A 27,759-nucleotide genomic window follows, 5' to 3' on the forward strand; every position below is an offset into this window, starting at 1 on the left:
CCTGCGTAGTATAAATGCACATTATGCAGGCAAGAGTTCTGTTGCTGATATAGCATCTACCAGTTCTCTTAGTGAAACTAGCTACACTGACAAAAGCATTTTCATGTTAGTATAACTGTGTCTACATTTGTGATTTTGCCTCTATAGATGTGTTGTTCAAAAGTTACATCCTTCACCGACATTACTATACCAGCAAAGTTTTCTAGTGTAGATCTGGACACTTTGTGTTTTTATTTTGGCACTATCTCAACATTGTGTAAAACCTATTTACTTAGGGGAAGTCTACACTTAAAATGCTGCAGCAGTTGCTCCGCTCTAATGCTTTAATGAAGATGCTCTAAGCCAATGGGAGAGAGGTCTCCGGTGGGCCTAGTTAATCCACCTCCCCGAGAGGCAGTTGCTATGTCAGTGAGAGACACTCTCCCACTGACATAGCACTGTCTTTATGGTGGGGAGAGGGTTAGGTCAGTATAACTGTCACTTGGGGTATGGATTTTTCAGACCCCTAAGCGACCGTAGTTATACTGACATAGGTCTGAAGAGTAAACCAGATATTTGAGAAAGTGTAACTTCAAAGTCTACTTGAGACCATTAATTTTGCACCTAATTCAACTTCTGTTGAAATGAATGGCAGGACTTAAAAGAGAGCAGCCCCTAAAACAACAACAAAATAAAGATTCTACTGGAGTGAGGCAGCATTTTCATGTGCCCTTTAGCTCTTCCCCCTTCCCACCTCCCGCCCGCCCAAACAGAATGAACTCTTTTCTTATTCTTTAAAGTGAGGTTTCCTTGTCACATTAAATAGTTTGGAATGAAATTCAGATTTTCCTTGCCCATTCATCTTTGGAATTTCTTCACTTTATTTCTCATTCTTTCCTTCTTTATAACAACTGCAATTATTCAGTTTGTTTGTGCAATGGGACTGGATACGGTGTGTCTGATTCTGCTTGTTAACCATACAGAATGTGCAAGCCATTATTACATTTAGGAAATAATAAGTTGAGGTAATAAGAAATTCCAGAAGCTTTCACGTAGTTCTTGTTGCTAAGAAACGTCTTCTGTTATCCATGTGTCCACAATGTCTGTATCCTTCACAGTCTAGCTGTCTAGAGTGCAGACCAATTTTTGTGACCCCAAAGGTGAAAACAGAATAATTCTATCATAAACATACTACTCAGATTGAAACAACGAGAAGTCCTTGTTGGACCTTAGAGACTAACATATTTATTTGGGCATAAGCTTTTGTGGGCTAAAACCCGATGCATGGAATGAAAAATACAGTAAGCAGAATATATATTATAGCACATGAAAAGATGGGAGTTGCCTTACCAAGTGGCCGGGGGGGGGGACGACAGTAATGAGCCAATTGAATATATTTTTGTAGATGTTTGGGGATTATGGGAGTATAGATTGTTTTCTGGTTAAGAAATTGGATATATTCCTTATTTATTCCCGTCAAGGTTTTTCTGTAGTTTTTTTCATTTTGTTACACAAAGGAAAATGCCAGTGCTGTAAGTCATTCAAAAAGTATTCGATATCAAACCTGTGTGTCACAAACAATCTTGTAATTTGGGTGCATCATGCCAGATCCAGAAAGCTGATGATAGAGCTTTAATTCCATATGATAGATGTTATCTAGTATGCAATGAAGCAGGTTTAAATTTCACTTGATACATGAAGTGAAACTGAATAAAAATTAAGCTGGTTTACCATGAAGTAGTAACAAGTAAAATTCTAGCAAGATGATGACAAAACAACTAATGACTCGCAATCTGACCAACTAAGGGCCTCTACCTGATGTCAATCAAATAATAGAATCGCAAAAATATGGGGCTGGAAGGGACCTCGAGAGGTCATCTAGTCCAGCCTCCTGTGCTGAGGCAGGACCAACTATACCTAGACCATTCCTGATAAGTGTTTGTGTAACCTGTTCCTGAAAACTTCCAATGACTGGGAATCCACAACGTCCACTAGAAACCTATTTCAGTACTTGACTGTCCTTAAAATTAATGTTTTCCCCCAAAATATTTAGCCTAAATCATTCTTGCTACACATTAAGCTGATTACTTCTTGACCTATACTCATAGGACATGGAGAAAAATTGGTGACTGTCCTCTTTATAACAGCTCTTAACATATTTGAAGACTGTTATCAGGTTACTCTTCAGTCTTCTTTTCTCAAAATTAAACATGCCCTCTTTTTTTAACCTTTCCTCAAAGGTCATATTTTCTAAACCTTTTTCATTTTTGTTGCTCTCCTCTGGACTCTCTCCAATTTGTCCACATCTTTCCTGAAGTGTGGCACGCAGAACTGGACACAGTACTCCAGCTGAGGCCTCACCGGTGCCAGGTAGAGCGGGACAGTTACCTCCCTTGTCTTACATACAACATCCTCACTAATACACCCCAGCCTTAGCCTTATATTAGTCTTATTTGCAACTGCAACACATTGTTGATTCATAATCTGTTTGTGATACTCTCTAACGCCCAGATCTTTTTCCCAATCATTCCCCATTTTGTACTTGTGCAGTTGATGATGTTCTTCCTAAGTATAGTATTTTGCACTTGTCTTTATTAAATATATTTCATCTTCTTGATTACAGACCAATCCTCCAATTTGTCAAGGTCATTTTGCATTCTAATCCTGTCCTCCAAAGTGCTTGCAACCCCTTCCAGCTTGGTGTCACCTGCAAATTTTATTAAGTATATTCTCCACTGCATTATCCAAGTCATTAATGAAAATATTGAATGGTACCAGACCCAGGACAGAGCCCCGAGGGACTCTACACAATCTGTTTGACAGCAAACCATTGATAATTAACTGCTCTTTTAGTACAGTCTTTCATACATTTTACTCCCACCTTATAGTAATGACTAGGGTATATACCCTAGATCAGGGGTCGGCAACCTATGGCACGCGTGCCAAAGACGGCACACACAAGCCAATTTTTAATGGCACGCTGCTGTCTGCTGACCCCAGCAGACAGCAGCATGTCATTAAAAATCCTGCCTGGCCCGGACCACTCTTCTCCGCCCCCCGCCCACCGCTCTCTCCTTGCAGGGCAGGCAAGCTTCCCCCTTCCCCCGCCTCTTCCCCCAGCGTGTTGGGTTCCTGTCCCTCCTTCTCTCCCTCCCTGCAGCCTATCAGCTGATGGCCCTTGCTATGGAAGGGGAGAGGGAAAAGCGGAGCCTCAGCGCGCTCTTTGCTCCCGCTTTCTGCTCCGGGGACCTTGGGGAAGGGGGTGGATTCAGGGCATACCCCTCCAGCCCCCTGCCATGAGCCGCTCATGGCAGGGGGCTGGGAGCACCCCCATGACCCCAGCCCTCTTCTCTGACCTCATGAACCCGCCCATACCCCTCAGCCCTGGCCCCTGCACCCCCCTCACACACCTCCAGCCCTGACTCCGGCACCCCCCACACATACCCAGCCCCCCCTCCACACCCCATGCCCTGACTCTTGCAGCCCCCACATTCTCACCTGCACCCCTCGCACCAAACGGGAGCTGCCCAGGTAAGCGCTCCACACCCAAACCTCCTGCCCCAACTCTGAGCCCTCATTCTAGCTCCTGGCCAGACCCTGCACCCCAGCCCCCAGCCTGCTCCTTCATCCCCAGCCCTGTTCTCAGCACACTCCCACCCTCATCTCAGTGCAGAGAGAGGAAGAGAATGGCTAGAACCGGGGAGAAGGTAGGTACTTACTCTATGTGGACAGGGCCGGGACCCCAGACTGGCAACGGGCTGAGCGGGGCTGGCGGATGGAACCCCGGCTTGCAGGAGCTGGTGGACGGAACCCCAGACTGGCAGCGGGCTGAGCCACTCAGCCCACTGCTGGTCTGGGGTCCCGGCCGCTGGCCCCACTGAGCCCACTGCCGGTCTGGGGTTCTGGCTGCCTGCCTCTTGCCAGCTAGGGTCCCGGCCGCAGGCCCCGCTCAGCCCACTGTTGGCCTAGGTGAACGGAACCCCAGGCCGGCAACGGGCTAAGCGGGCTGGCGGCGCAAGGTGAGCATTTTAATTTAATTTTAAATGAAGCTTCTTAAACATTTTGAAAACCTTGTTACATACGACAATAGTTTAGTTATATAATATATAGACTTATAGAGAGAGACCTTCTAAAAAACGTTAAAATGTATTATTGGCGCGTGAAACCTTATATTAAAGTGTGTCTTCGGCACACCACTTCTAAAAGGTTGCCAACCCCTGCCCTAGATGGTGCTCTCTACACCCAAGCAGTGCATCCCATGTCTACAGTGTAGTGTCCCACTCCCTCCCTATTGCCAGAGCCTCTCCCCACTTCCGTGAAAGACTCCAACAATAGAGAGATGCTCTGGCAGCTCCTCTGTGCTGGAATCTTTCCCCGCTGCCTCCCTCTTGCCAGAGCTTTTTGCTACTGTGTGTAGCTACACGCTGCATTGTGCACACAGCTTGCCTTTCACTGCAGCATGTAGCTACATGTACCCTAAACACCACCACCAGTGTAAATAAGGCCTGGGCTCTTCCAGAATCACAAATTTGTTCTGCTTGGCTATGATTAGGGGGAAATATTTCTGTCTTGATTTGCACGAGTGAAAAGCATCAAAGGTATTATGTGCCCAAAGAAGGGGGATAGCAAGGAGGCAAATGAGTTTGCATCCTCAAATGCTTAGCCTGTGAACACCTGCCAGACACTAGTTTTTAAATAGAACTGAAAACAAATATTTCCCCTTTTTCTCCCAGATGTGCAGAAGTCATGATAAAAATGCATAGAAATGCTATATTTGGTTATTTTTATCATTTTTAAAAATGTATTCATTATAGTTTCCCTGTCCTTCCAAGATCTATACAGACTTGGACACAGTACAATAAAATAACACATCAGAGAGGGAATCTGACACGGACAATAGGGTAATGCTAGTCTCTCACTGAGGAGCAGAGAAGAAAGCCAAGGGACAGGCTGCAGACAGAGTTGGCTGGCTGTTACAAAAATTAAGTCTATGTTGAAGTGGCTCCAGTCTTATTCCTTCTTCCCCTCCCCCATACTAAACCCCACTCCTGTATGCCATTACACTTTTACATTATTCTGACCACTATTACTAAGTAAAGAACATTTCTGCTGTAACTAGAAGTAGTGATTGAAATGCCTTAATTGGTATTTAAGTTGTGTGATAAGTTCTTTTTTTAAACCCTTGGGTCTTTAATATTTTAGCACCTGAGAATGCACATACAGTGATATTTCTCCACCGAATAAATTTCTGCTAACAGAATAGTAATACTGCTGAAGGAATTTAGAAGTGTTTTCCATTTAGCCACTTGTTTTATCCTTTTACCTAAACAATAATCTGGCTATTCTGTCAAATAGCTATGTGAGCAAAAAGATTTGTAAAGCATTACAGTGTTATCGTTCCTGCCATCTCTGAAGCTATGGTGAGCTCTCAGGAATTCATTATGTGTATTGTTTCTGGCTAAAGGAAAAATTAGCTAGTAGTGTTATATGTATGTTCATATTATATAATATAAATGAAATCATTAGGCCTAGTAAATTTTAGATTAGGATGATATGGATCACAAATATCGCAGTCTAATTAGTCTAATTAGTTTTGTTAGAAAATGCATCATAGCTTTAGAAGTGGTGCACGATAAAGAATACGTGACAAATAAGTTGGAAAGTTTTGTAACTCTTTTGAAGTGGCATAATTCATGGAGGATGTATGTACAGAAACCCATTGCGGTGTTGATCTTGAAATGCACACACAAATAAGGGGGAAGGTTACTGGGGCTTGAGAGGGTGGTTGCTGTTATGCATGTTTTCTTAGAAAAATGCAGAGGAGCCTTTCCCCTTTTTAAAGGTGATATGGAAAGTATTCCTTCCTTTTTGGTGTCTCATGAGCTCAAGCCAGCTCTATATTACAAAGTTTTGTTGGGGTAGTTATATTGGCCAGAGTGTGTGTGAAAAAGCTACACCCTTTGCCGATGTAGCTATACTGGCAAAAACACCCATAAGAGTGCTCGTGTCGACATAGTTAATGTGGGTCAGGGAGGTGGTGTTATGATGCTGACTGAAAAACTCCTTCCATTGTCACAAGCTGCATCTGCAATATGGGCACTGCTGGTATAGTTAGTGCTATAGCTATACCAGCAAAGCCTTTGTCGTGTAGACATGCCCTCATTGTACACCATTCTATAAACATTCTTGGATTTATGTCATTTAATGATTTGTTGGGATTTTCTTTGAGAAAATCTGAGAAGATTTTGACAACTCTGTTCTTACAGACATTCTAGTTATATTAGATGACCGTGATTGAAGACAAGAGAAACTTCTAGGTATGGTTATACAAAATATTTTAATTGACACACAAAGACAGAAATGGAGAAAGGTAGACAGGAGGAAAACAACATCAAAATTGTTTGAATTTGTCCCACCCCCTGATTATCTGGTATTGTTTTGTAATCATATAGTAGAAAGCTTCACTGTTTCATAATTTTACATATGGTTGGTTTTGGAATTGGATGCTATAAAATGTTTTTGTTTCATGCAGTAATCCATGACTGCCTAGCAGCTTGTGCGACAATTTGCTTTTGTAAATTGGTATGACACCTACTTCAAGTGCCTTTCCCTCATTTTGCATTTTCGTTCACCTGTATAGAAGAATACAGTAAAAATTCTCCTCTTATGTTTCCAAGAAAATCTTTAGCAAACATATTCTTGTGCATGAATTTCCACTTATCATTTCACTTGGTGGTTTTGTGAGTGTATATACATGTAGGTGTTTCCAGCAGACAGTGTAGACCACAGAGCTACTTAGGTGCTTTAAAAACCCACATTGAAAAATCCAGTTTCTGAAGAGTTTAGTGGCTAAACTGCCTAATCTCTGCAAGACTAGAGCTTCTTTGGATCTGCACTTACACCACACCTTGGAAAAAACACACTGAGACGGAGGAAAAAACTTAGAGAAAATAGAGAAATGCTTCCAAAGAAAGATTTCACGTCACTGTGAATTGCACACAACTTTCCACTTAATTAGGCCCCATCCCACAAAAAGCTATATTTACAAAAATTATATTTTCACACAGTAGAAGCTGTACATTTTTGACACTCCATAATGTGTGCAAAAAATGGCCACACTGCAACTTGGTTGGGGTTTTTTCATTGGTTGTTTTTTTTTTTTGTTTTCTTTTGGTATTTTGTTTGTTCATTATGGAATAATTTGGACCCTCCTGGAATCTTGCTTAAACCATTAAGACCAACAATTTCAACAGCGGCCAATGATTGTCTCCACTTTGTGGTGCAGAGTGCCCTGTGGATCTGCAGATAAAAGTGCAACCATTACTCCTTGTTCTGTGATCCCTTTCAGTTCACTCAAACTACTGTAACAAGCATTCGGGTAGTCAACAGTGAGAGATGCAAGACTGCCAAGTAGGGTGATCAGATAGCAAGTGGGAAAAATCGGGACGGGGGTGGAGGGTAATAGGTGCCTATATAAGAAAAAGCCCCCAAAATCAGGACTGTCCCTATAAATCAGGAAATCTGGTCGCTCTACCAGTGCCAAGTGACTCTTAAACATGCTTATAGCAAAACAATATTATAATTAGAGCTAGTCAAAAATTTTCAGAATGCTGATGAATAATGTAGGCAGATGCAGACAAAACAGTTTTTTTCACAACTCTCTTCACATTTGAGACCAGCGGTGCTAATACTTAATTGTATTCTTACTGAGTGTTAGAGAATTCAATGAGTTCCAGTCTTGCGTCCTAACATTCTACTCATTACATAACCATCACACTGATACTTTTTTCTCAGACTTTTCAGAATAAGGTATAAATTATATTCTGCTTTTCTGATTTGTTAAACCCTCTCCAAAATGAGTCGCTCTCTTCCTAGGGAAACAAATTGCAATAGAGGAGGGGAAAATGAGGGAGTTACACAAGTATCCTACTTCAGTAATCAAAATACAGGTAATTCAAAATGGAGGAGTTTTTTTGAGGAAAATTCAAACGGCTGAATGTGAACTATTGGGGCGGGGACCATGTCATCTTTGTATTTGTATAGCATCCAGTATGCTATGGGCCAGATTTTGCCACCTTTATTCATGTTGAGTAGTCTTTTATTCCTTGAAGAATCCCACTGAAATGACTAAGGTACAACCCATGAAGAAGGGTGGCAGAATCTGGCCATATGGCTGCTACTGGAAACAAACAAAAAAAAATACCTATGCTGATGGCCCAGTGTAACGTGTGCAGATTCAGGAAAATAGAATTCTGCTACTCAGTTCAATAACAATGAATGATTACCTTATCAAACGTGCTGTCACAGACTTACCCCCATACTCCCACTGAGTAGGAGATATTCTGATACGCTGAGATAAAATATTTAATATCTCTATCTCTTTTCTCATAAAGTGTTTGTAACAAACAAAAGGAGAAATAAAACAGTCCAGCAGAATAACATGAGAGTGACATTCGATGTCATGCTTAACAGAAATTAAGAAATGACTCACAGGAAAATATTCTGTCCTTTCCCATTCCTTTGCCCTTTAAACCAACCTCTAGTACTAATCAGCAACATATTCAGCTTTCTTCTGTCTTCTTTATTCTGTCCCTAATTATGCTTTAGACTTGCTTTTCAATCATCTTTTCAATACAGCACATTTAACAAATGTTGCACTATTGGATTTATTATTCACCATTGATGTGGCATACACGTTATATTGCTAATGGCACATAGAACTGGGTGCCCCTCTTCCATTGCTTGTGCCTCAAGCTTCAAATATGCATATCACATTCAACTTCACCTCCGAATTCTAACTTTAAACATTATAGTATGCACTCATCATTTATTCTCTTCTATGTATTTGGATTAGCTTCCACGAAGGGCTTCTAGAAGAAATTGCTCTTAAAAAATGTAAGTGACATTATCACAGAAGAAAATCATTAGAAGAATGATTAATTAGAAAGCTAGTGTGTAATATTTTCTCCAAAAGCATGCTGTGTATTTAGTTAACAAACAGCTGAGGAAATAATTGCTTTACGGGGGTGGGGGAGATTTATAAGTTAGAAACCATCATTTTGTTGTCAAATACTTTTTTGATACAATGATCTCTTTTAACAGTAATGATACCGATTTTCACTGATTGACAGATCAGCTCAGTATCACTTGCATTTGTGTAATATTATAGGAAATTAAAGGAGATAGTCTATGTGTATTAGTATTGTAGGTGGTTTATTACCATCAGTATCAGCTGTTCTCCTTTCTAGTCCTGGAGGAATATCTCACCCTGTTTCCCCCACCACCACCACCACCCCATTTCTCCCAATATAGAAAGAGTATCATTTACTAGTAGATGGCTATATAATTTCAAATTTAATGTTGTCTTTATTTACAATGGTAATCTGTTTAAATTAAAAAAAACCTCAAATAGGTAAACATTTCTGTTAGCAAATCAACAGCTAATATGTGTTGATTAATGCAGTGAGCAAGTTAAATTGCTTTACCAGTGCATCTAGAAATGTAGCTAGGCAAACATATTGAAATATGAGCTGTAAAACACTTACAGATTGATACAAGCATTAAATATTCTTTTTTACAACTAACATTGCTATATAAAAATTTAGATAGCAGTGGATCTAGATTGATGCTTCATGTCTCTTTCTACTGCAGATGATTTCAGTTTCTCTACATTTGTGTATCTAATTATCTCCCTGCAATGCTAACCACTGGAAACAGTGTGACAGGAATGGTAACAAAACCCTGACCAAGGTCAGATGACTGGGTTTAGGAAATAAAGGTCAATACTCTCTAGCAGCCATCTTGTGTTTCAAATTTATTGTAATTCCCATTATAATTCTAGTTGAATCCTATGAGTTCAGTTTGGCAACTCCATCATGAACAGAGCCAGACAGATTTCACTTAGCTCCTGTTTTGAGTTATGTCTAGGACCGTTTTATTCAGAAAACCATACTGGAGAACCAGATGTTATCAATTAATAATTATATCATTTCATTAATTATTTGTATTACCATAACACCTAGGAGCCCTAGTTATGGACCAGAAACCCACTGTGCTGGGTGCTATATGTACACAGAACAAAAACGGTACCTGCTCCATAAAGCTTGCAAACTAAGTATAAGAGAGGAGACAATAGCTGGATACAGAAAGATAGCTAGGGGAGCACAAGGAAATGATGAGACCAAATTGGTCAGCAGGATAGGCATTGGTAACAGTACCCCAGCAGCCTAACCATTCTCTAGTTTTTCTTTAGGCATCATGGCAAAGGACAATATTGAAGGAGGATAATTATGTAACTTTGTGTATGTTTATGGAGAGCTCCTCCCAAGTGTATGGGGCTACATGGAAGAAAGCAGAAAGGTGCTTGTTTAAAAATTTTTAAAAAGTGGATGGTGGCGGTTGGCATCATGGAACGATTGGGGGCAGGAGTCGATGTTTGGATAATGAATGAGAGATGATAGGTAAAATGGGGATAGTCAATGAAAGTGGACTTTGCCTTGAAAGTGAAGACAAGCAGCTTATGTTTGATGTGATAGAGAAAGAGAAGACAGCTGAGGGATACAAAGAGTAGGGTGACATGGTCAAAGTCATGGCCTAGGAGAGTAATCTTAGTAGCAGCATTTTGAGTGGATATTAGTGGGGCAAGATTACACTTGTCAAGAGAAGAGAAAAGGAGGTTGCACTAATTAGGCTGATGAGCATTTGGATGAGAGTTTTAGCTATGTGTATGCATAGAATCATGCGAACATAGAACTGGAGGGTACCTCGAGAGGTCATCTAGTCCAGTCCCCTGCACTCATCACAGGACTAAGTATTATCTAGACCATCCTTGAGAGGTGTTTGTCTAACCTGCTCTTAAAAATCTCCGATGATGGAGATTCCACAGCCTCCCTAAGCAATTTATTCCAGTGCTTAACCACCCTGACAGTTAGAAAGTTTTTCCTAATGTCCAACCTAAACCTCCCTTGCTGAAATTTAAGCCCATTGCTTCTTATCCTATCCTCAGAAGTTAAGAAGAACAATTTTTCTCCCTCCTCCTTGTAACAACTTCTGTGTACTTGGAAACTGTTATTATGTCCCCTCGCAATCTTCTCTTTTCCAGACTAAACAAACCCAATTTTTTCAATCTTTCCTCATTGGTCATGTTTTCTAGAACTTTAATAATTTTTGTTGCTCTTCTCTGGACTTTCTCCAATTTGTCCACATCTTTCCTGAAATGTGGCACCCAGAACTGGACACAATACTCCAGTTGAGGCCTAATGAGCGCAGAGTAGAGCAGAAGAATTACTTCTCGAGTCTTGCTTACAATGCTCCTGCTAATACATCCCAGAATGATGTTCGCTTTTTTTGGAACAGTGTTACACTGTTGACTCATCTTTAGCTTGCGTCCACTATGACCCCCAGATCCCTTTCCACAGTACTTCTTCCTAGGCAGTCATTTCCCATGTTGTGTGTGTGCAGCTGATGGTTCCTTCCTAAATGGAGTACTTTGCATTTGTCCTTATTGAATTTCATCCGATTGACTTCAGACCAGGGCTGGCTCCACAGTTTTGGCCGCCCCAAGCAATGAAAGAAACTGCCACCGCGGACAGCAAAAGGAAGAAGCTGCAAAGGGAAGGGGCTGCCGCCAATTTGCTGCTGTGGTGGGCAGCACAGAGAAGCTGCCACCGAATTGCTGCTGTGGCCGGAGGAACTGCCGCCCCTTTCAAACTGCCGCCCCAAGCACCTGCTTGGAACGCTGGTGCCTGTAGCCGGCCCTGCTTCAGACCATTTCTCCAGTTTGTCCAGATCGTTTTGAAGTATAACCCTATCCTCCAGAGCACTTGCACCCTCCTCCCCCCACAGCTTGGTATCATCTGCAAACTTTATAAATGTACAAAAGGCCATACCATAAAGATGCTGTGCAGAAAGAATCTGCAAGATTTAGACGTAACCTGGGTGTGAGGACATAGAGAGGGATCTGAGTCTAAGATAACATGCAGGTTATGGGCTTAAGTGACCGTCAGGGTGGTGGTTGTGTCTGCAATGATCAAGAAGTGAGGGAGAGTTTAGGGGGAAGGTTTAGATTTAGAATAGCAATTGATTAGAAATTGTTGAGCTTGAACAGATGGCTAGATATTCATGAGGAGGTGTCAGAGAGACGGGCTGAGATTTTAATGTGGACAGAAAGAGACAGATCAGGAATAGAGAAGTAGATCTGTGAGTCATCAGCATAAAGATATGGTTAAATTTGTGTTTGTGTATGAGATTACCTGGAAATAAAGTATAGTGGAAGAAGAGATGACGACCAAAGAGAGAACCTTTGGGGGTGGGGGGAAGGGGATGAAAAGGATCCTCCACAGAAAATCCTGAATGAGCTACTGGAGGTAAGAGGACAACTAGGAGAAGACAGAGTCATGGAAGCCAAGGGAAGAAGAGATTTCAAAAAGAGAAGCATGGATGAGTGTTGGAGGTAGCTAACTGGTCAAGAAGGATGAGGGTGGAAAACCAGTTCTGAGATTTTGATAGGACGAGGTTTTTAGAGACTTTTCGGTGAGAGTGGTTTCATCTAAATGCAACGGGGAGAAACTGGATTAGAGAGGGTCTAGTATGGAATTGGAGGAGAACTCCAGACCACAATTGTAGACCGCTTATTGATTGAGCTTTAGATGTATGGGAGAAAGGAGATGCGGCAGTAGTTGGAGAAGCAAGTGGTGAGTTTTGAGATGGGAGAGAATAAAGCTTGTTTGTATCATGAGGGGCCAGAGGAGAGTGAGAGGTTAAGGAGAAAAGTAAGGGAATTGATGATCAGGTGAGCAGATGTGGTAGGATCATGGGGGCAAGTGGAGAAGTTAGAGGAGGAGGGCGGATCAGAAAATTCTCTCTCTGACAGTGAAAGAGGAGGAGGGAGAGTGTTATAGAGAGGAAAGCAAAGGCTGAGGCATGAGGAAATTTGAAAAAATACTACATGACCTTCTGTTGGAAGAAAACAGGAAGATTCTGTGCATGCAGATAAGTGGTGGTAGGAGTGTGGGAGTGTTTGAGGAGTGAGTCAAAGGTGGTGAAAAGGCAGCGGGGATTTTAGCGTGGAATTCAGTTAAGTTGAAGAAATAGAGTTGTTCAGATAGGAAGGCAGGACCAAAGGAGGAAAAAATGAATTTGTAGTGGAGAAAGTCATTCTGTCATGGAATTTCTGCCAGTTATGTACTGCAGAGTGCGAGCAGAAGTGTATGTTGGGAGGTGAGCCGGGGCTAGGAGTTGACGGGGATGACCTTGCAATGGGGGAGAGGGGCAAAGGAGTAAAAATTGGAGGAGAGTGACGCATGGAAAGAAACAACCGTATCAATAGAGGAAAGGGAAGAAAGGCCAGGAAGTGGCCAGGAAGGAGAGGGATGAATGTTGAATTAGTAATCAAGCCAGAAAAATAAAATTTGAGTTGGATTTTTGTCTATATTTGAGGTGATTTCTCTTCTCTTATTTATTCTTATTGACAGAGTACAAGTTTTCTTTGTTTCATTTTAATGTTTTGTTTTTTTGCTTTTCATTGGCAGACAGAATAATAAGGCTGAGAATATGTTAGAAAACCTATTTACAAGAAAATTAAAGATTGTCTCCTTGCATTAGTATTGTGGTGACATGCCTGCTGGTTATATAAAGGGTACATCTGTGCTCAGATCTTTTGTACATTATATCAAATGCCTATTATACACAGCGGAACTGGAGAGCAAATGCTATAAATACATTGTTAGTAGAGGTTAGGGAAATTATATTGTGGGAAATCTTTGCAGTTTGCCATCTCATCTTGTCTGCACCTGTCAAGCTATACACACCACCTGACCACTTCCCTTTTCTAATAGTGATGAAGAATAAGAATATAACCATTAGAAGTCGTGTGTCTCTGTCCAATATAATAAGAGAAGCATGGATTAAATGTAATATGTTTAATCTGAAAAATATTTTGGGTATGTTATCATCCATTGCCTATTGTGATCCTCCATGCAGCATACAGTAATGGCAGAGCTGATTTATATACACTGATTACCTGCTGGGCTAATTATACTAGATTGTTCAGCCAACTACCTTATAATAATTATTTACTATTTGTGAACATAAGAGCATAAACTTAAAATTTGATTACAGTACACTGGACTCAGGAATGTGACTTATCAATAGATTTATAATGAAATTGATTGAGCCACCTTAAAATCTCTGTGAGAAGACTACAGAGAATAATAATAATAAAAAAAACCTCCCATTTCTAACATATGCTTCACTGTATCACTTTCTTTTTGGCATCAGAAAGAGCCTGCTAGTGATGGTGCCATATATTTTTCTGGTGGTACACATTATTTACTATTTTTAATGATTTTATATTGAATTATTGTGCTGCAGTTAATAGAAGTACAGTAATTGCAACTATTAGCCTCATGATTGAAAGAATGCTCTTCAGTAACTTGGTGATTGCTCAGAAATTGCAAGTCAGTGTGTGTTACTGATAATAGTACAAATAATTCCATAGTCCAGGTTTTTCTTTGCTGTGTAGACATACCAATAGACATTAAGGCCAGAAGGGACCATCATGATCATCTCCTGCAGATAGCAGGCCACAGAGCCTCGCCCACCCTCTCCTGTACTAGACCCATAACCTCTGGCTGAGTTACTGAAGTCCTCAAATCATGGTTTGAAGACTTCAGTTTACAGAGACTCCACCATTTACTCTAGCTTAAGCCTGCAAGTAACCCAGGCCCCATACTGCAGCGGAAGGTAAAAAAGGTAACCTTGGGGTCAGGTCTCAGTCCTGCAAAGTTTTTACAGGATTAGGCATAGGCGTGGTCTTACTCAGATACTAGGGGGTGCTCGACTCCCACTCCACCCCAGGCCCTGCCCCCACTCCACCTCTTCCTCCAAGTCCCCCACCCCGCCTCTTCCCACCCCACTCTGCCCCAGACCCTTCCACACTACACCCTTTTCCCCAAGTCCCCAACCGTGCCCTGCCTCTTCCTGCCCTGCCCCATTCTGCTCCCTCCTCTAACTACCCCCACTCCTCCCCCACCCCAACCAGTGCCTCCTGCATGCCGCTAAACAGCATTTCCACGCCAAGTGAGAGGCGCTGGGAGGGAGGGGGAGGAGCTGATCTGTGGGGCTGCTGGTAGGTGGGAGGAGCTGGGGGGGGAGAGGGGCCTAAGTGAGTAATGTGTAATAGGAACTATAATACTCTTATGGAAAATGACATTGGTTTTTGAAAGTTTCCCAAAACCTTAAGTACAGACACTAAAACTAAAGAATTACAATAGGGGTTATGGGCCAGAGACGATATGACAGATATCTGTTTTTGTGCAAAAAATGCTGGGCCAAATACTTCTGTTGCATTTGTACAAGCCCAATGACCTTAGTGTGAATGCAAATATGCCACACAGCAAATGGGTTCACAGAGGTTTGGCATGTATGTTTAATTCTGTCTTTGTATTTAATTGGGACCATTCCTTTTAAGTTTAAAAATCACTGTATGTTTCTTACCTTTTAAAAAATATACCCTTCTGGAACTTGAGGATTCTAATGCTCTTTGATTCTAAAAGTAGGAATGCATATCCTTGTTCCTCTAGAAAGTCTGATGTACTGCAGACTGCTAAGTCATTCTGGGGGAGATTAGTGAGAGGAGGAACAAAAATGCAATGAGCTTCTCTTTGACAGGAGTTGTCACGAGTTATAGCAAGATGTTTCAATATTTTTTCATTTCTCTATGAGATTGTTGTTGTCTTAATTCCTTAACCATGCATATGGTGATTGGAGAAGGTGCAGAGAGGAAATTGAAGCCTACAGGTTGGTTATTGCTGATGTGGTATACAGGCTTCTTTTTAAGCTATGGAATGTGCTGCTTTTGTGGTACCATCTAGAAACTCACTTGTAGTCCAGTTTTTAGGTATAGCTAAACAGTGTTGATTGGTGATCCTCAAAAATTCTAGAGGTTCAGTTAAAAAAGGGCTTTCAAATGTTGCTGGTTATCCCCAGTCAGAACAATAAAATGTCATGGCATGAAGCAGAATGTGCTCCACCAGGGGTGATATAAGTAGGGAAAAGTGAGTCTGAAATAAGAGGTAGAAGTTTAGAAACAGCCAAGAAATAGGCTGGCCTCCCTTCCACCTAGCTACTTTTGTCTGCCTTTTTTGATCTTCTAAAATCAATATATATAAAAACAATAGCCAAAAATTCACCAAAATACACACACAGGTGAGTAAGGGTCTCGGACTCTCACCTTACATGAAAATATATCCCTTGAAAGTTTTATTTTTAGAAATTGATTACTGAACAAACATTTGATTTCATTGTCAATCTCTATCTTTCACCACCACAGACTCTGAAACTTCCCCAGAATACCTGACTGTCTGGGGCAGCACTCACGGCCCTGCACACAGGGTCCCAGCCCCACGCCTGGGGCTCCCCTCCCACCAGCCCTGTGCCCAGGGCTCCGCTCCAGGCCCACGCGTGGTGTCTTGGCTACTAGCCCTGCACCCACCCCAAGTCTCGACACCCTTACAATGGGTCCCTCCCCTTCCAGAGGGGGGGCAGAAAGGGGTAAGGGGATGGCTTTCAGCACCCCCACTAGTAAAAATGTTCCAGCGCCACTGGACAGAGCAAAGAGAGATTGGTAAGGGGTCTTTGAGAACAATTCCTCCTTCCATTCTACAGCTTGCTCCCTCCAGAGCCTTTCAGTGGCTCAGGGCTACTCCCTGCCAGCTATGTCAGCCAGTTCTGTCTCCCAGAACATTACAGAAGTTGGCAAAGACTCCTTTTCAATGTCCAGGGTTGGAGCCTGGTGTTTCAGCATGGTATCAGCCTATGTCCAGGTCATGGCCTAGAATCTCCCTTGAATAAAACATGGCACCCTAGGAAGCCCACTACTGTACCCAGGCTAGCACCCTGGTGTGAACTACTCTCTTAGGGAAAAGATGCTGCTCAGAAGAGGTCTCACATCACTCCCCACACTCCAAAAAAGCACTAAGAGAAGAAGAGCCTATTGATTCCCTTTATCTTCTGAAGATTCTGGTCCAGGAGATTTCTGTAGGAGTTACTGCAAGAGGTACAAAGGAAACATTCCAAAATCTGTTTCCCTCATGCCATATAAATCTGTAGAGTACAGCAACTCCTCAGCACCTTTTCCCCCTACTCCCCTTCACAGTGTGCAGCATGAGGGAAAATCATCCCCGCCAGCTTCCCATGGTCACCCTCACAGAGTGCAGCATAGCAAATCAATGCAGAAAAGACCAGGCCATAGTGTTGTATTGATCCTCTAGGTGTGCATATGCTCTTCTCAACAAAGGGAATTCTCCCTCCATGGGGAAGGAAGGCCAGCATTCCAGATAAGATAGTAGACTCAAAAAGTAAACCTAAAAAACTCAAACCCTCCTCTCCCCGCTCCAACCCACAAAAAACAAAACTACAGAGAATAGACTTTTTCAGGCAACAATGCACTGAATATTGTAAATGATGTTTAGGAGGTCTGCAGCTGTCTTAGAGAAACTATGTATTCCTTATCATGTACCCTGGGAGGTTTAATAGTGGGTTAGGGATCTCCTGCCACACCTGAGATTGGGAAAGTATTGGTTTGTCTTCCCCAGAGGCTTCTTTGGATCACTATGTCCTAACTTTTGGGCTGTCATTCCCAGGTGGCACCATGGGTCACCAGGCCCTTATGTTCAGGTTATTGCTCCCAGTTCCTGTTTCAGTTTGCTATGCTTCATCACCACCTTGATGATGAGTCCCTGTCTACAATTATATTTTGAGACCTGTCAGGCAGTTTTAATCTCTTTCATGTGTGCCATGTTTATTTTGTATGGTTGTGGGTTTTTTTAACCAAAATGTCATGTGGTTAAAATGTCTATTTGTCTATGACTATGTCAAATGTCTCACAGAAGTCTAAATATATTACATCAACATTTTATCAACCAAATTTATAATCTCATCAAAAAAAGATATCAAGTTAGTTTGACAGGATCTGTTTTCCATAAACCTATGTTTTTTCAGAGGTGGGACTACCCTTCACTGCCACTGATTGACAAGGTTGGTCATCTTCCATGGCTGCAGAGAGCAGAGACCCAGTGTCTGAACCTTATTACTCCAAGAAAGGAAACTTAAGGTAAGGCACAGATAAATTTTACAATTAATTGGTAGTGAAACATTGTGGAAATGTATTGATTTTGATTACATTTCATATTAAGAAAATGGAACTGAATGTTAAGATCAAAACGTTACATTTCAACCATTTTCAAATGAAACATTTTGATTTTCTATTTCAAAATAACTTTGTTTTAAAATTTTATATGGCATAATAAAAACATTTTAAAAATCAAAATGAGACCAAAATGTTTCAATTTAATTGAAACATAGCATTTTAATTGATCCAAAATACTTTTTTCCCAGAACTCTGTTTAATGGTAAATTTCAGCTGTTTTGGTTTTGTTCCTTTTTGGAATGGAACATTTTTTAAAGTTGTGGAATTTCCCATTAAACAGAAAATCTAGTTCCTGCCCAGCTCTAGTCACAAGATCATCTTTCTTTCATGAATGAAACACCAATAGAAGCTAGAATTTTGTTTGCGTTTTGTCATGTTAATCTGCACTGATAGATTTTCATTTTGTCATTTTAGTCCCAGCTCCTTTTCCTTGTCCTTATACTGAATAATTTTTCCATTTAGCAAATATTAGTTTGTGTCCTTCCTCTGAAACTGATTATTTTATGTTAATTAACTAAAGTAAACGTCGCAGGTGATAGAATTGTATTAGAAACATGGTAATTCTCTCAGGCCCTGATCCTGCAAGCTTCCACATGTAAGCACAAGAGTCTGCTGTCCTGTACCTTATTATAGCATCAGGGCCCTAAATTTCTATTATATGAATGATAGATGTCTATTTCCTGGTGGGAATAGAATAATTGTAGTATACTCAGTAGTTGTTACTTTTGATCATAAGAGATAGCAAATTATATGTGTGATTCTCATGCTGCATTTCAGCAACCACTCAACAAAGCAAATCTAAATCAAAGTTTAAAGGGGTAATTTTACAATGCAGTAGTACATGGTGCTCTCGGCTGCCTGTTTTTAGTAATGTTTTTGACTCTCTATTGACATAATCTTATCACTTCTCAGTGTTGGAAATGGTTAAAATAAGTTATCTCCTGTATTACAAGTACAAATGTACTCGTTGGCATTTCTACAGAAATGTTCAAAGTGTGGCATTTACAAAGTATATATTAAGGAAAAAGTACTGCAGTTGTATTTCCTCTCCCCCGCCTCCCCCAAGCACAATGATGTATAAAGAAATGCCGCTATAACTTGCACCAGACACAATTTGGGAAAATCATATCTTAATTCCTCCTATAAAAAGAAGATAATACATTTCATTTCTGGAGTTAGTCCACTGGCAAACAAAGAAGCTGAAAACACAGCAGGATACAAAAACATTTAGAGCTGCTATAAACTGATAAACAGACGAAACAATAAACTTACTATTTATTCTATGAACTATTCAAGAAAATACAAAACTATATAACTTTACCTGAAATGCTCTAAGAAAGTTGTACCTAAATTCTTATACTGAGATTAGGCTAATTGTGTGGTTAATTGTAAAAATTAATGTTCAGGACGATTGTAATGCAGATTATTAATGATTGTGGGCATTCCCATTGTTCAGTTTTCTTTTTATTAAATATGGAAGATAATCTGAAGCACTTTATCTAAGACAGCATGTTGTGGGTTTTTTTGTATTGACATCCTGTGCCTGCCTTACAGTTTGCTTTCTAGGGTATATTCTAGAACAAGGAGGCTTTAATGTAAAATTGTCGCTAGTATCTTATTGAGCAAAATGAAAAAAAATGAAAATAACGTGGTTCAATTCTCCTTTGGCTATGACAACTACAAATCTCTAATAATAATAATACAGTATCAGTGAAATAAACTATTTGTTCAAGTGTCAACATGCACTGTTGTCTCTGCAACTGTAGTGATTTTTCTCCTGCTGTTTGAGGGTTGTCATGAAAGTTGCTGACAACTGTCCCTGATACATCAAAGAACCTCTTTGACATAATCTTGCCACTTCTCAGTGTTGGAATTGGTTAAAATAAGTTATCTCCTTTATTAAGGATATGAGTAGTGTGTTGTCTTAAACAACTTGTGGTTCTGATCCAAAGCCTGCTGAAGACCATGGAAAGTCTCTCGTTGACTTCAGTGGGCTTTGGATCAGACCTCTTGAGTTTAAAGTTAGTCACGTTCTTAAGCAGTTTGCTGGATCAGAGACAGAGTGCTCTGCCCCTTGCAGTTTATAAATAAAAATCTGGATTCACACCTACCAGTATGTTGTAAGGACCATATGTTCAATTCCTATGGAAGAAGATAATTTGTATTTAAAGATCAATGGCATAAGGATATGAAACACTGTGTTGTATTATCCGAGTTCTGTGCACCAAGTTTCTGGTCACATGAGGCAGAGGATGAGACCTGAACTACTTGCATAAGCCAAAGCGTGGGGCACAGCTGATTTGCAGGACAGGAAATGCTGGGGGGCAGAGGACTGGCTCACGGTGCTAAGATGTACAACTGCCTAGGTGACTATTAACTCCTAACAACAATATAGCTATTCCTGTTTTAAAAAAAAACTAGGTAATTCAATGGCAAAAAAAACTATGTTAATACCCATGCAACCTTAACTCTGCCCTCTTTCACAATGCCCCAGTACATCATATTAACGCACTACCTTTGTTCTGGCAACAGTCTTAAGATTCTGACGACCTATGCCCCGATGTACCTTTAAAGTCTGTAGATGGAGTGGAGCTTCTATATGTGGATCTCCTCTTTTTATCATGGACCTGATCCAGTAGATAGGACACAGGACTGGGACTGAGGAGACCTGGGTTCTCTTCCTGGCTCGCCATTGACTTGGGCAAGCCTCTTCACCTCTCTGCGCTTTGTGTTTCCCCTCTGTCACCTCCATCTGTTTTGTCTATTTACAGTTTAAATTGTTTGGAGCAGAGACTGTCTTCCTACGATTGTACAGCATTTAAAACAATGGGGTCCCAAACTTGGTGAGGTTCTTGGACAGACATGTAGAATTTTATAATAATCTGCTGTCCATGCACATTTTTGATCCAAAATTCTCACTTATTCACTGACAGTACTGCTCACCATGTTTCAAGGATGCACCGCATCAGATGATGTGCGATGGCAGAAGATTAGAATGCTGGTGGTGCATCACCATCTCTGATCTCAATAGGAAAGAGCAAAACCTGTTTTATTCCTTTATAGCTGTGAAGGAAGCCAAATTCATTCTTTCTCCATCCAGCTGGCTCTAAATCAGCATAACTGCACTACACAGAAAACTAGTTACATCAGTACAGTCTGTGCTCATCCCCATAGCTGAATACCTCCCACTGTGAGGAGCTGGCTGCCTATTTCACTGAAAAGATCAAACAAATCTGAGATTGGTTAGCTGGTCTCAAAAAGAACAAAGAAGGACAGAGAGAGGTTTTCATTGTGCCTTTTTTTGTTTTTGACTGAGTTTGGCTCAGTCACGCAGGCCATAAAGACACTGAGAAACATATTGTCCTATATATACCAGACAGACTCCACCTCCTCCAAACTAATGAAACCCATTGCAGAACCCTGGATCTACAATGGACTGAAAAGCTTGTTTCAGAGAGAGAATTACTTCCCAGACACTGTAAAATGTGTGATAATATAGCTAGTCCTCATATGACACCAATGACCCTGGCCGTACTGCCTGTCTCAAGTGGTGATCATCCCCCTCCAAACCCAAATATTTTGTTTTCTGCTTCTGTCCTGTTCTAAGCTCAGATGTTAACATGCACTGCATATTATTTATTCACGCTCTCAGAAAAGTCATTTGATGGGTTTCTGTTAGATTTTGTTTATGTAGTTTACTTTACAAGTGCAATAAAATCCTTTCCCTATTTTTTTAGATATGTACTCATTATTCAAGAAATCATATTTTTGTCTTTTTAACAAATTAGGTTTTTAGCCTCTGAGTGCAAGGTAATGAAATAATTATATTAATCATCTTTACAATTTGAGATTACATGATATAGGCTGTCTTTATCTGAGAACATCAAGTATTTAATACTATATTTTAAATAGTCTGACTTATAGAAGCATACCATTCTTGGTGTTAAAGTTGATGGACAGATGTTTTCTGTATCTGGAAAGAATGCAGTGGTAATTGCCTGTTACCTATTTCAATGGGTCTTTGTCAAATGTGCTTTTAAGCCTTCACTTAACTGAATTTGGACAATGAAAAATATAAATAAAATAAAGTCTGAAGAGCTAATATGATGTTGATATGAATGGCAGAAAACCTTGCTTAAAGCCTCACTGCTACTGAAATATCTAATTTCAGTTGTGGTTCCTTGGTAAAATATTTACATAAAGTACTACCATAGACAATTAATATGGGAACCAGAACAAGGTGAATTTTATGTAGGAGAAGCTTAATCAATATGGTAGGGTAGAGATAATATTGCCCTAACTTCCCCTTCCTCCAAAGTGATGTACATAGAAGGTTGGGATAGCCACGGTAACTGCAAACCTTTGCTTCCATAGAAACAGTGGTATCAGGAAATAACTTGTGATGTTGATGTGTATAACCACCACACTCCTGTTGCACCCTGATGACGTAGAAGATTATAGTCAGCACCAAAGGACGTAATTTAGAAATAAGTGGTGAAAGTGAGAGGAAAAACTAAAGAAAAAAGGGATAGGTATGGATGAAGGTAGGGGGAGAAAAACATAAAATACAGTGTATTGAAAGCTTTGTTCTTTAGTCCTGCCATTGAAAATGGTTTAGATTGTAAAATTTTAATGGAGCAATGAAATCAAGGTAATTTCATAAAAATACATATTGAATTGTAAGCTGTGATAGAGAGAGTGAGACTATCAAAGGCCCTTTGTGGTAATGAAAATTTCCCCCACCGTGGAAAAGTAAGCACCGTTTTAATTGCCGGCAGTGCTACCATTGTCGTCTGATATGGTGAAGGTGAAGTGGCCTATTATTCATGGACTGAATAGAGACACTACATTTATGGCTTATTACAACAATCTGTAACCCACTAACAATCAGACTGCCAGCTGCTTCCCTCCCCCCTTACTTTCCTCAATATGACTAAAGGGGTGTTAAACGGCCACTTCACCTTGACTGGTCCCTTGAAATATCTCTTAACTACTTATGCTAAACAATCTGTTCTACCTTGTATTTAGTTAATGACACTCTGGGTTAGTTTCCCAAACCTAAAGAAGAATTCTGGGTAAGGGCTTGTCTACACTGGTAAGTTTCTGCACAGTAAAGCATCTTTTTGCGCTCAAACTGCAGATGTATACACACTGCCAAGCCACTTTGTGCGAGAAACTCCTGACTTGCAGTGCTGCACAAAAACCACCTTGACAAGAGTTGTAAGGCTATTTGTGCAGAGGCTCCAGCTCTCCATTGCCAGTGTAGACACTTGATTGCTTTCTGCGCTGTAATTGGCCTCCAGAGCTGTCCCATAATGCCTCAGGTGACCGATCTGTTCATTGTTTTGAACTCGGCTGCCCTGGAGACATACACTACCACAGTGCACTGCTGTCTTTGCCATTGCAAAAGCTGCTAATGTGGATGCACCCCAGTGTCACAAGCAGCATAGTGTGGACACACAACAATGGTTTAATTCCAGCGTTTTAATAAAAGTACTATAACTTGTGACGCAGAAACTTGCCAGTGTAAACATACCCTAAGCTCAAAAGCTTGCCTATCTCACCAACAGAAGTTGGTCCAATAAAAGATATTACCTCACCCACTTTGTTTCTTTAATAATCATAGTACTCAGTCTGCACTCAGTGCTGGTTACTTTTTAATGTACTGTTAACTAGGTGAGCCAACTGCAATCTGAAGTATTGTTCATGATTTCTATTCGTGGTAATTAGTGGGAAGAGGATGTAGTAGGCAAATTATTTGTTGTGAAGCAATTATCTGATGAATTTAGCCCTTTTTTCTATTGTGAATAGGTCCCAATTTCTATAAATACATAGGTTATTTGCAAGTATTTGACAAGTAACTAACATGAACAATTCTCATAGAACGGTTGACAGTGAAATGTTGACTTTACCTATTCGCTATTCTTTATTTATGGTGTGTGATTGGTCATCTAGGTCACATCATATTGATTCTGCTCCCTAAGCAGACGATTGAAACTTCTAAAATATGAGAATAATGAATGGTGAATTATGAGTAATGATTTATGGGTAGCAATTTTCTAAAATAGTCCTTCGGTTTTAAAAATTGAGCTAAGATTTGCAACATTGTTATTATTAAACTGATTATCAACAGAATATTCATAAATATGATCTATGAATAGTGTCAGAGTGATTTCATTACATTTATTCAAGAAAATATTTATGGCTCTCTTCTTTTACTATTTGAGCAGCTCAAGTTGAGGTTATAGTATCATCATAAGAGAGATTTACCATAAGTAAAATATGTTGTTGTATGATGGTAACTAAGCTTACAGTAAAGAAGAAAAATCATTAGCTGAAAGGAAAACTAACTTTTTTCCTTTGGCCCCTGTAGAAGATGAAATTGGTAGTGTGGATTGCTTAACAACGGCTGTTTCAGCTAAAATGTATCACATAAAATAATTTGTCCCTTAAGATTGCTCACCATTGTGTGTGTCACAGTGCTTCTCTATTCCAATCAGCTTTACAAAACTAATAACTCCTGGTAATTTGAAAACCTAAAGAGAAATAATCATGTATTTAATGGGGATTCAGAACCAACATGAGTTTGAAAATATTATTTAGTCTTTATTTAAATATAAATCTGCCAGCTAACTTTTTTCTAGACAACATTTATGTATTTGATGGAAAAATAGTAGGGCTGTCAAGAGATTAAAAAAATTAACCGCGCTGTTAAACAATAATAGAATATCATTTATTTCAATATTTTTGGATGTTTTCTACATTTTCAAATATATTGATTTCAATTACAACACAGAATACAAAGTGTACGCTGCTCATTTTATATTATTTTGTATTACAAATATTTGCTCTGTAAAAAAACAGAAGAAAGAGTATTTTTCAATTCACCTAATAACAGTGCTGTAGTGCAATCTCTTTATCATGGAAGTTGAACTTAGAAATATAGAATTATGTACAAAAAAAGACATTCAAAAATAAAACAATATCAAATTTTAGAGCCTACAAATCCACTCAGTCCTACTTCATGTTCAGTCAATCACTCAGACCAACAAGTTTGTTTACATTTTCAGGAGATAATGCTGCCCAATTCTTGTTTACAATGTCACCTGAAAGTGAGAACAGGCATTCTCATGGCACTGTTGTAGCCAGCGTCGCAAGATATTTATGTGCCAGATCCGCTAAAGATTCATATGTCTCTTCATGCTTCCATGCTGATGATGGGTTCTGCGTGATAATAATCCAAAGCAGTGCGGTCAGACACATGTTCATTTTCATCATCTGAGTCAGATGCCACCAGCAGAAGGTTGATTTTCTTTTTTGGTGGTTTGGGTTCTGCAGTTTCTGCATTAGAGTGTTGCTCTTTTAAGACTTCTGAAAGCATGCTCCGCACCTCGTCCCACTCAGATTTTGGAAGGCACTTCAGATTCTTAAACCTTGGGTTGAGTGCTGTAGCTATCTTTAGAAATTTCATATTGGTACCTTCTTTGCATTTTGTCAAATCTGCAGTGAAAGTGTTCTTAAATGAACAACGTGCTGAGTCATCATCCAAGACTGCTATAACATGAAATATATAGCAGAATGCAGGTAAAATAGATCAGGGCACATACAATGCTCCCCCAAGGAGTTTAATCACAAATTAATTATTAATTATCCCATTATTTTTTAACAAGTGTCATCAGAATGGTGGCCAAAGCATGAAGGCGCATGCAAATGTTTAGCTTATCTGGCACTTAAATACCTTGCAATGACAGCTACAAAAGTGCCATGCAAATGCCTGGTCTCACTTTCTGGTGACGTAAATAAGAAGAGGGCAGCATTATCTCCTGTAAATGTAAACAAACTTGTTTAGCTTAGCGATTGGCTAAACAAGGAGGAGGACTGAGTGGACTTGTTGGGTCTGAAGTTTTACATTATTTTGTTTTTGAGTGCAGTTATGTAACAAAAAAAAATCTACACTTGTAAGTTGCACTTTCACAACAAAGAGATTCCACTACAGTACTTGTATGAGGTAAATTGAAAAATACTGTTTCTTTTGTTTTTCATTTTTAGTGTACAAGTATTTGTAATAAAAAATAATATACACTTTGATTTCAGTTACAACACAGAATACAATATATATGAAAATGTAGGAAAACATCCAAAATATTTAATATATTTCAGTTGGTATTCTATTGTTTAACAGTGCGATTAAAACTGCAATTAATCGTGATTCATTTTTTTTAAGTTAATTGTGTGAGATTCAAATGTTCTCAAAGTTTGTGATTGCAGCTTTTGCATTTTGATTTGGGGCCCATCTCTTCTTAATACTGGGATTTTCTCCTAAATAGAACTCTGAGTATTTCCAAACCAATCCAAAATGAATAATCCCTGCAGAAATTCCACATGTGTTAGCTAAAACTATTCCAGAATTTCTGACTTTTGCCAGAAGTCCTCAGTTTTTGTACAAAAATCCCTCAAAAGGTTTACTTTGGCAGGTTAAGATGCGGTTCTGTCAGAGATTGACATAGAAATAGTAGTGCTGGAACCAAGTAATAAATTGAAGATCAACTGGTTGTTGGGGCTGGCTGGTTATTAATGAAAGAGTTCTAAATAACTTAATTTTTAAGTGGCTGAACTGCTAACAGAAACCTGCAATATGTCATTAGTATCAACTTCCATAACAAAGGACCGAAGAGTAGCAAATATTGTACCTAGTTTTAAAAAAGAAACCAGAATGAAACTGAAATTACAGATCAGTGAGTCTTCCTTCAGTAATAAATAAATTGAATGACATTATAATTTAAAAGTAGAATTATAAAACACCCACATGAAGATAACTGGAACAAACCAGCAGAACGTCTGCAAAAGAAAACAAGTGCCTCTTCCATAGATTTTATTTGAGCATTTGAACAATAAAAATAGTGATTCAAAGAGAACCTGTTGTAGTTGCTAATGTGATACATAAGGTTGTGGTATAAAGGCCATGATCTAGCTCTCTGTAGGCAGATTACTCCATAATTTGGCACACAAGTTTTCTTTCTCCTTCCTCTGAAACATCTGGTACTGGTTTGAACCTGTATGCCAATGTCTATGTTCCTATTGGTTGTTAGTGTAGGCCAGTCATTCTCAACCTATTTACCATTGTGGGCTGCATATGCAGCTTTTTGTGTGTTATGTGGGCCATAGTCACACAATATATGTACTACCTATATGGCCCTGAGGATGTCACATGGGCCAGAGCTGTGTGCTGATTGGGCTGCAGGTTGAGAACCACTGGTGTAGGCCATATTAAGTAACTGAACTCCCAACTTTTACCAAAACATTGTTATTCCAGAACTGATGTAACTTTTTTAGGGTAGGTCCACAATTTCCTATACACTGCCCCCTGTTTAAACACAGACATGCTTTTGAACATAGTCTACTGGAGAAAATTCAATGTAAAGTGCTGATGTAAGACATGGACAGACAAAGTTGAAACTATTTATATTTTATCTGGGTCAGGACCTTTTTTTTCCCATTGCTTTCCTTTTTATCTTGTGAGTTTTCTACAGACCATTGAAAGCTATGGCAATCCCTTCCTGCTTTGTACCAGC

At 39.8% G+C, this 27,759-nt stretch overlaps 1 protein-coding gene across 2 annotated transcripts in view; it reads right to left on the reverse strand.

Annotated features, from left to right (window-relative positions):
• Nucleotides 1-27,759, reverse strand: part of KLHL4 (kelch like family member 4) — a 75,421-nt gene that overhangs the window by 31,849 nt on the left and 15,813 nt on the right. The window contains exon 2 of one of the 2 annotated variants that reach the window (XM_077826593.1): nt 15,890-15,906. The exons of the other annotated variant lie outside the window; for it this stretch is intronic. Coding sequence (XP_077682719.1) covers nt 15,890-15,906 — 17 coding nt within the window. The remainder of the gene's footprint in view (nt 1-15,889; nt 15,907-27,759) is intronic. 2 annotated transcript variants of the gene reach the window in all.

The sequence above is a fragment of the Eretmochelys imbricata genome, chromosome 9 (genome assembly GCF_965152235.1).
Source record: "Eretmochelys imbricata isolate rEreImb1 chromosome 9, rEreImb1.hap1, whole genome shotgun sequence".
Classification (NCBI taxonomy): domain Eukaryota; kingdom Metazoa; phylum Chordata; order Testudines; family Cheloniidae; genus Eretmochelys; species Eretmochelys imbricata.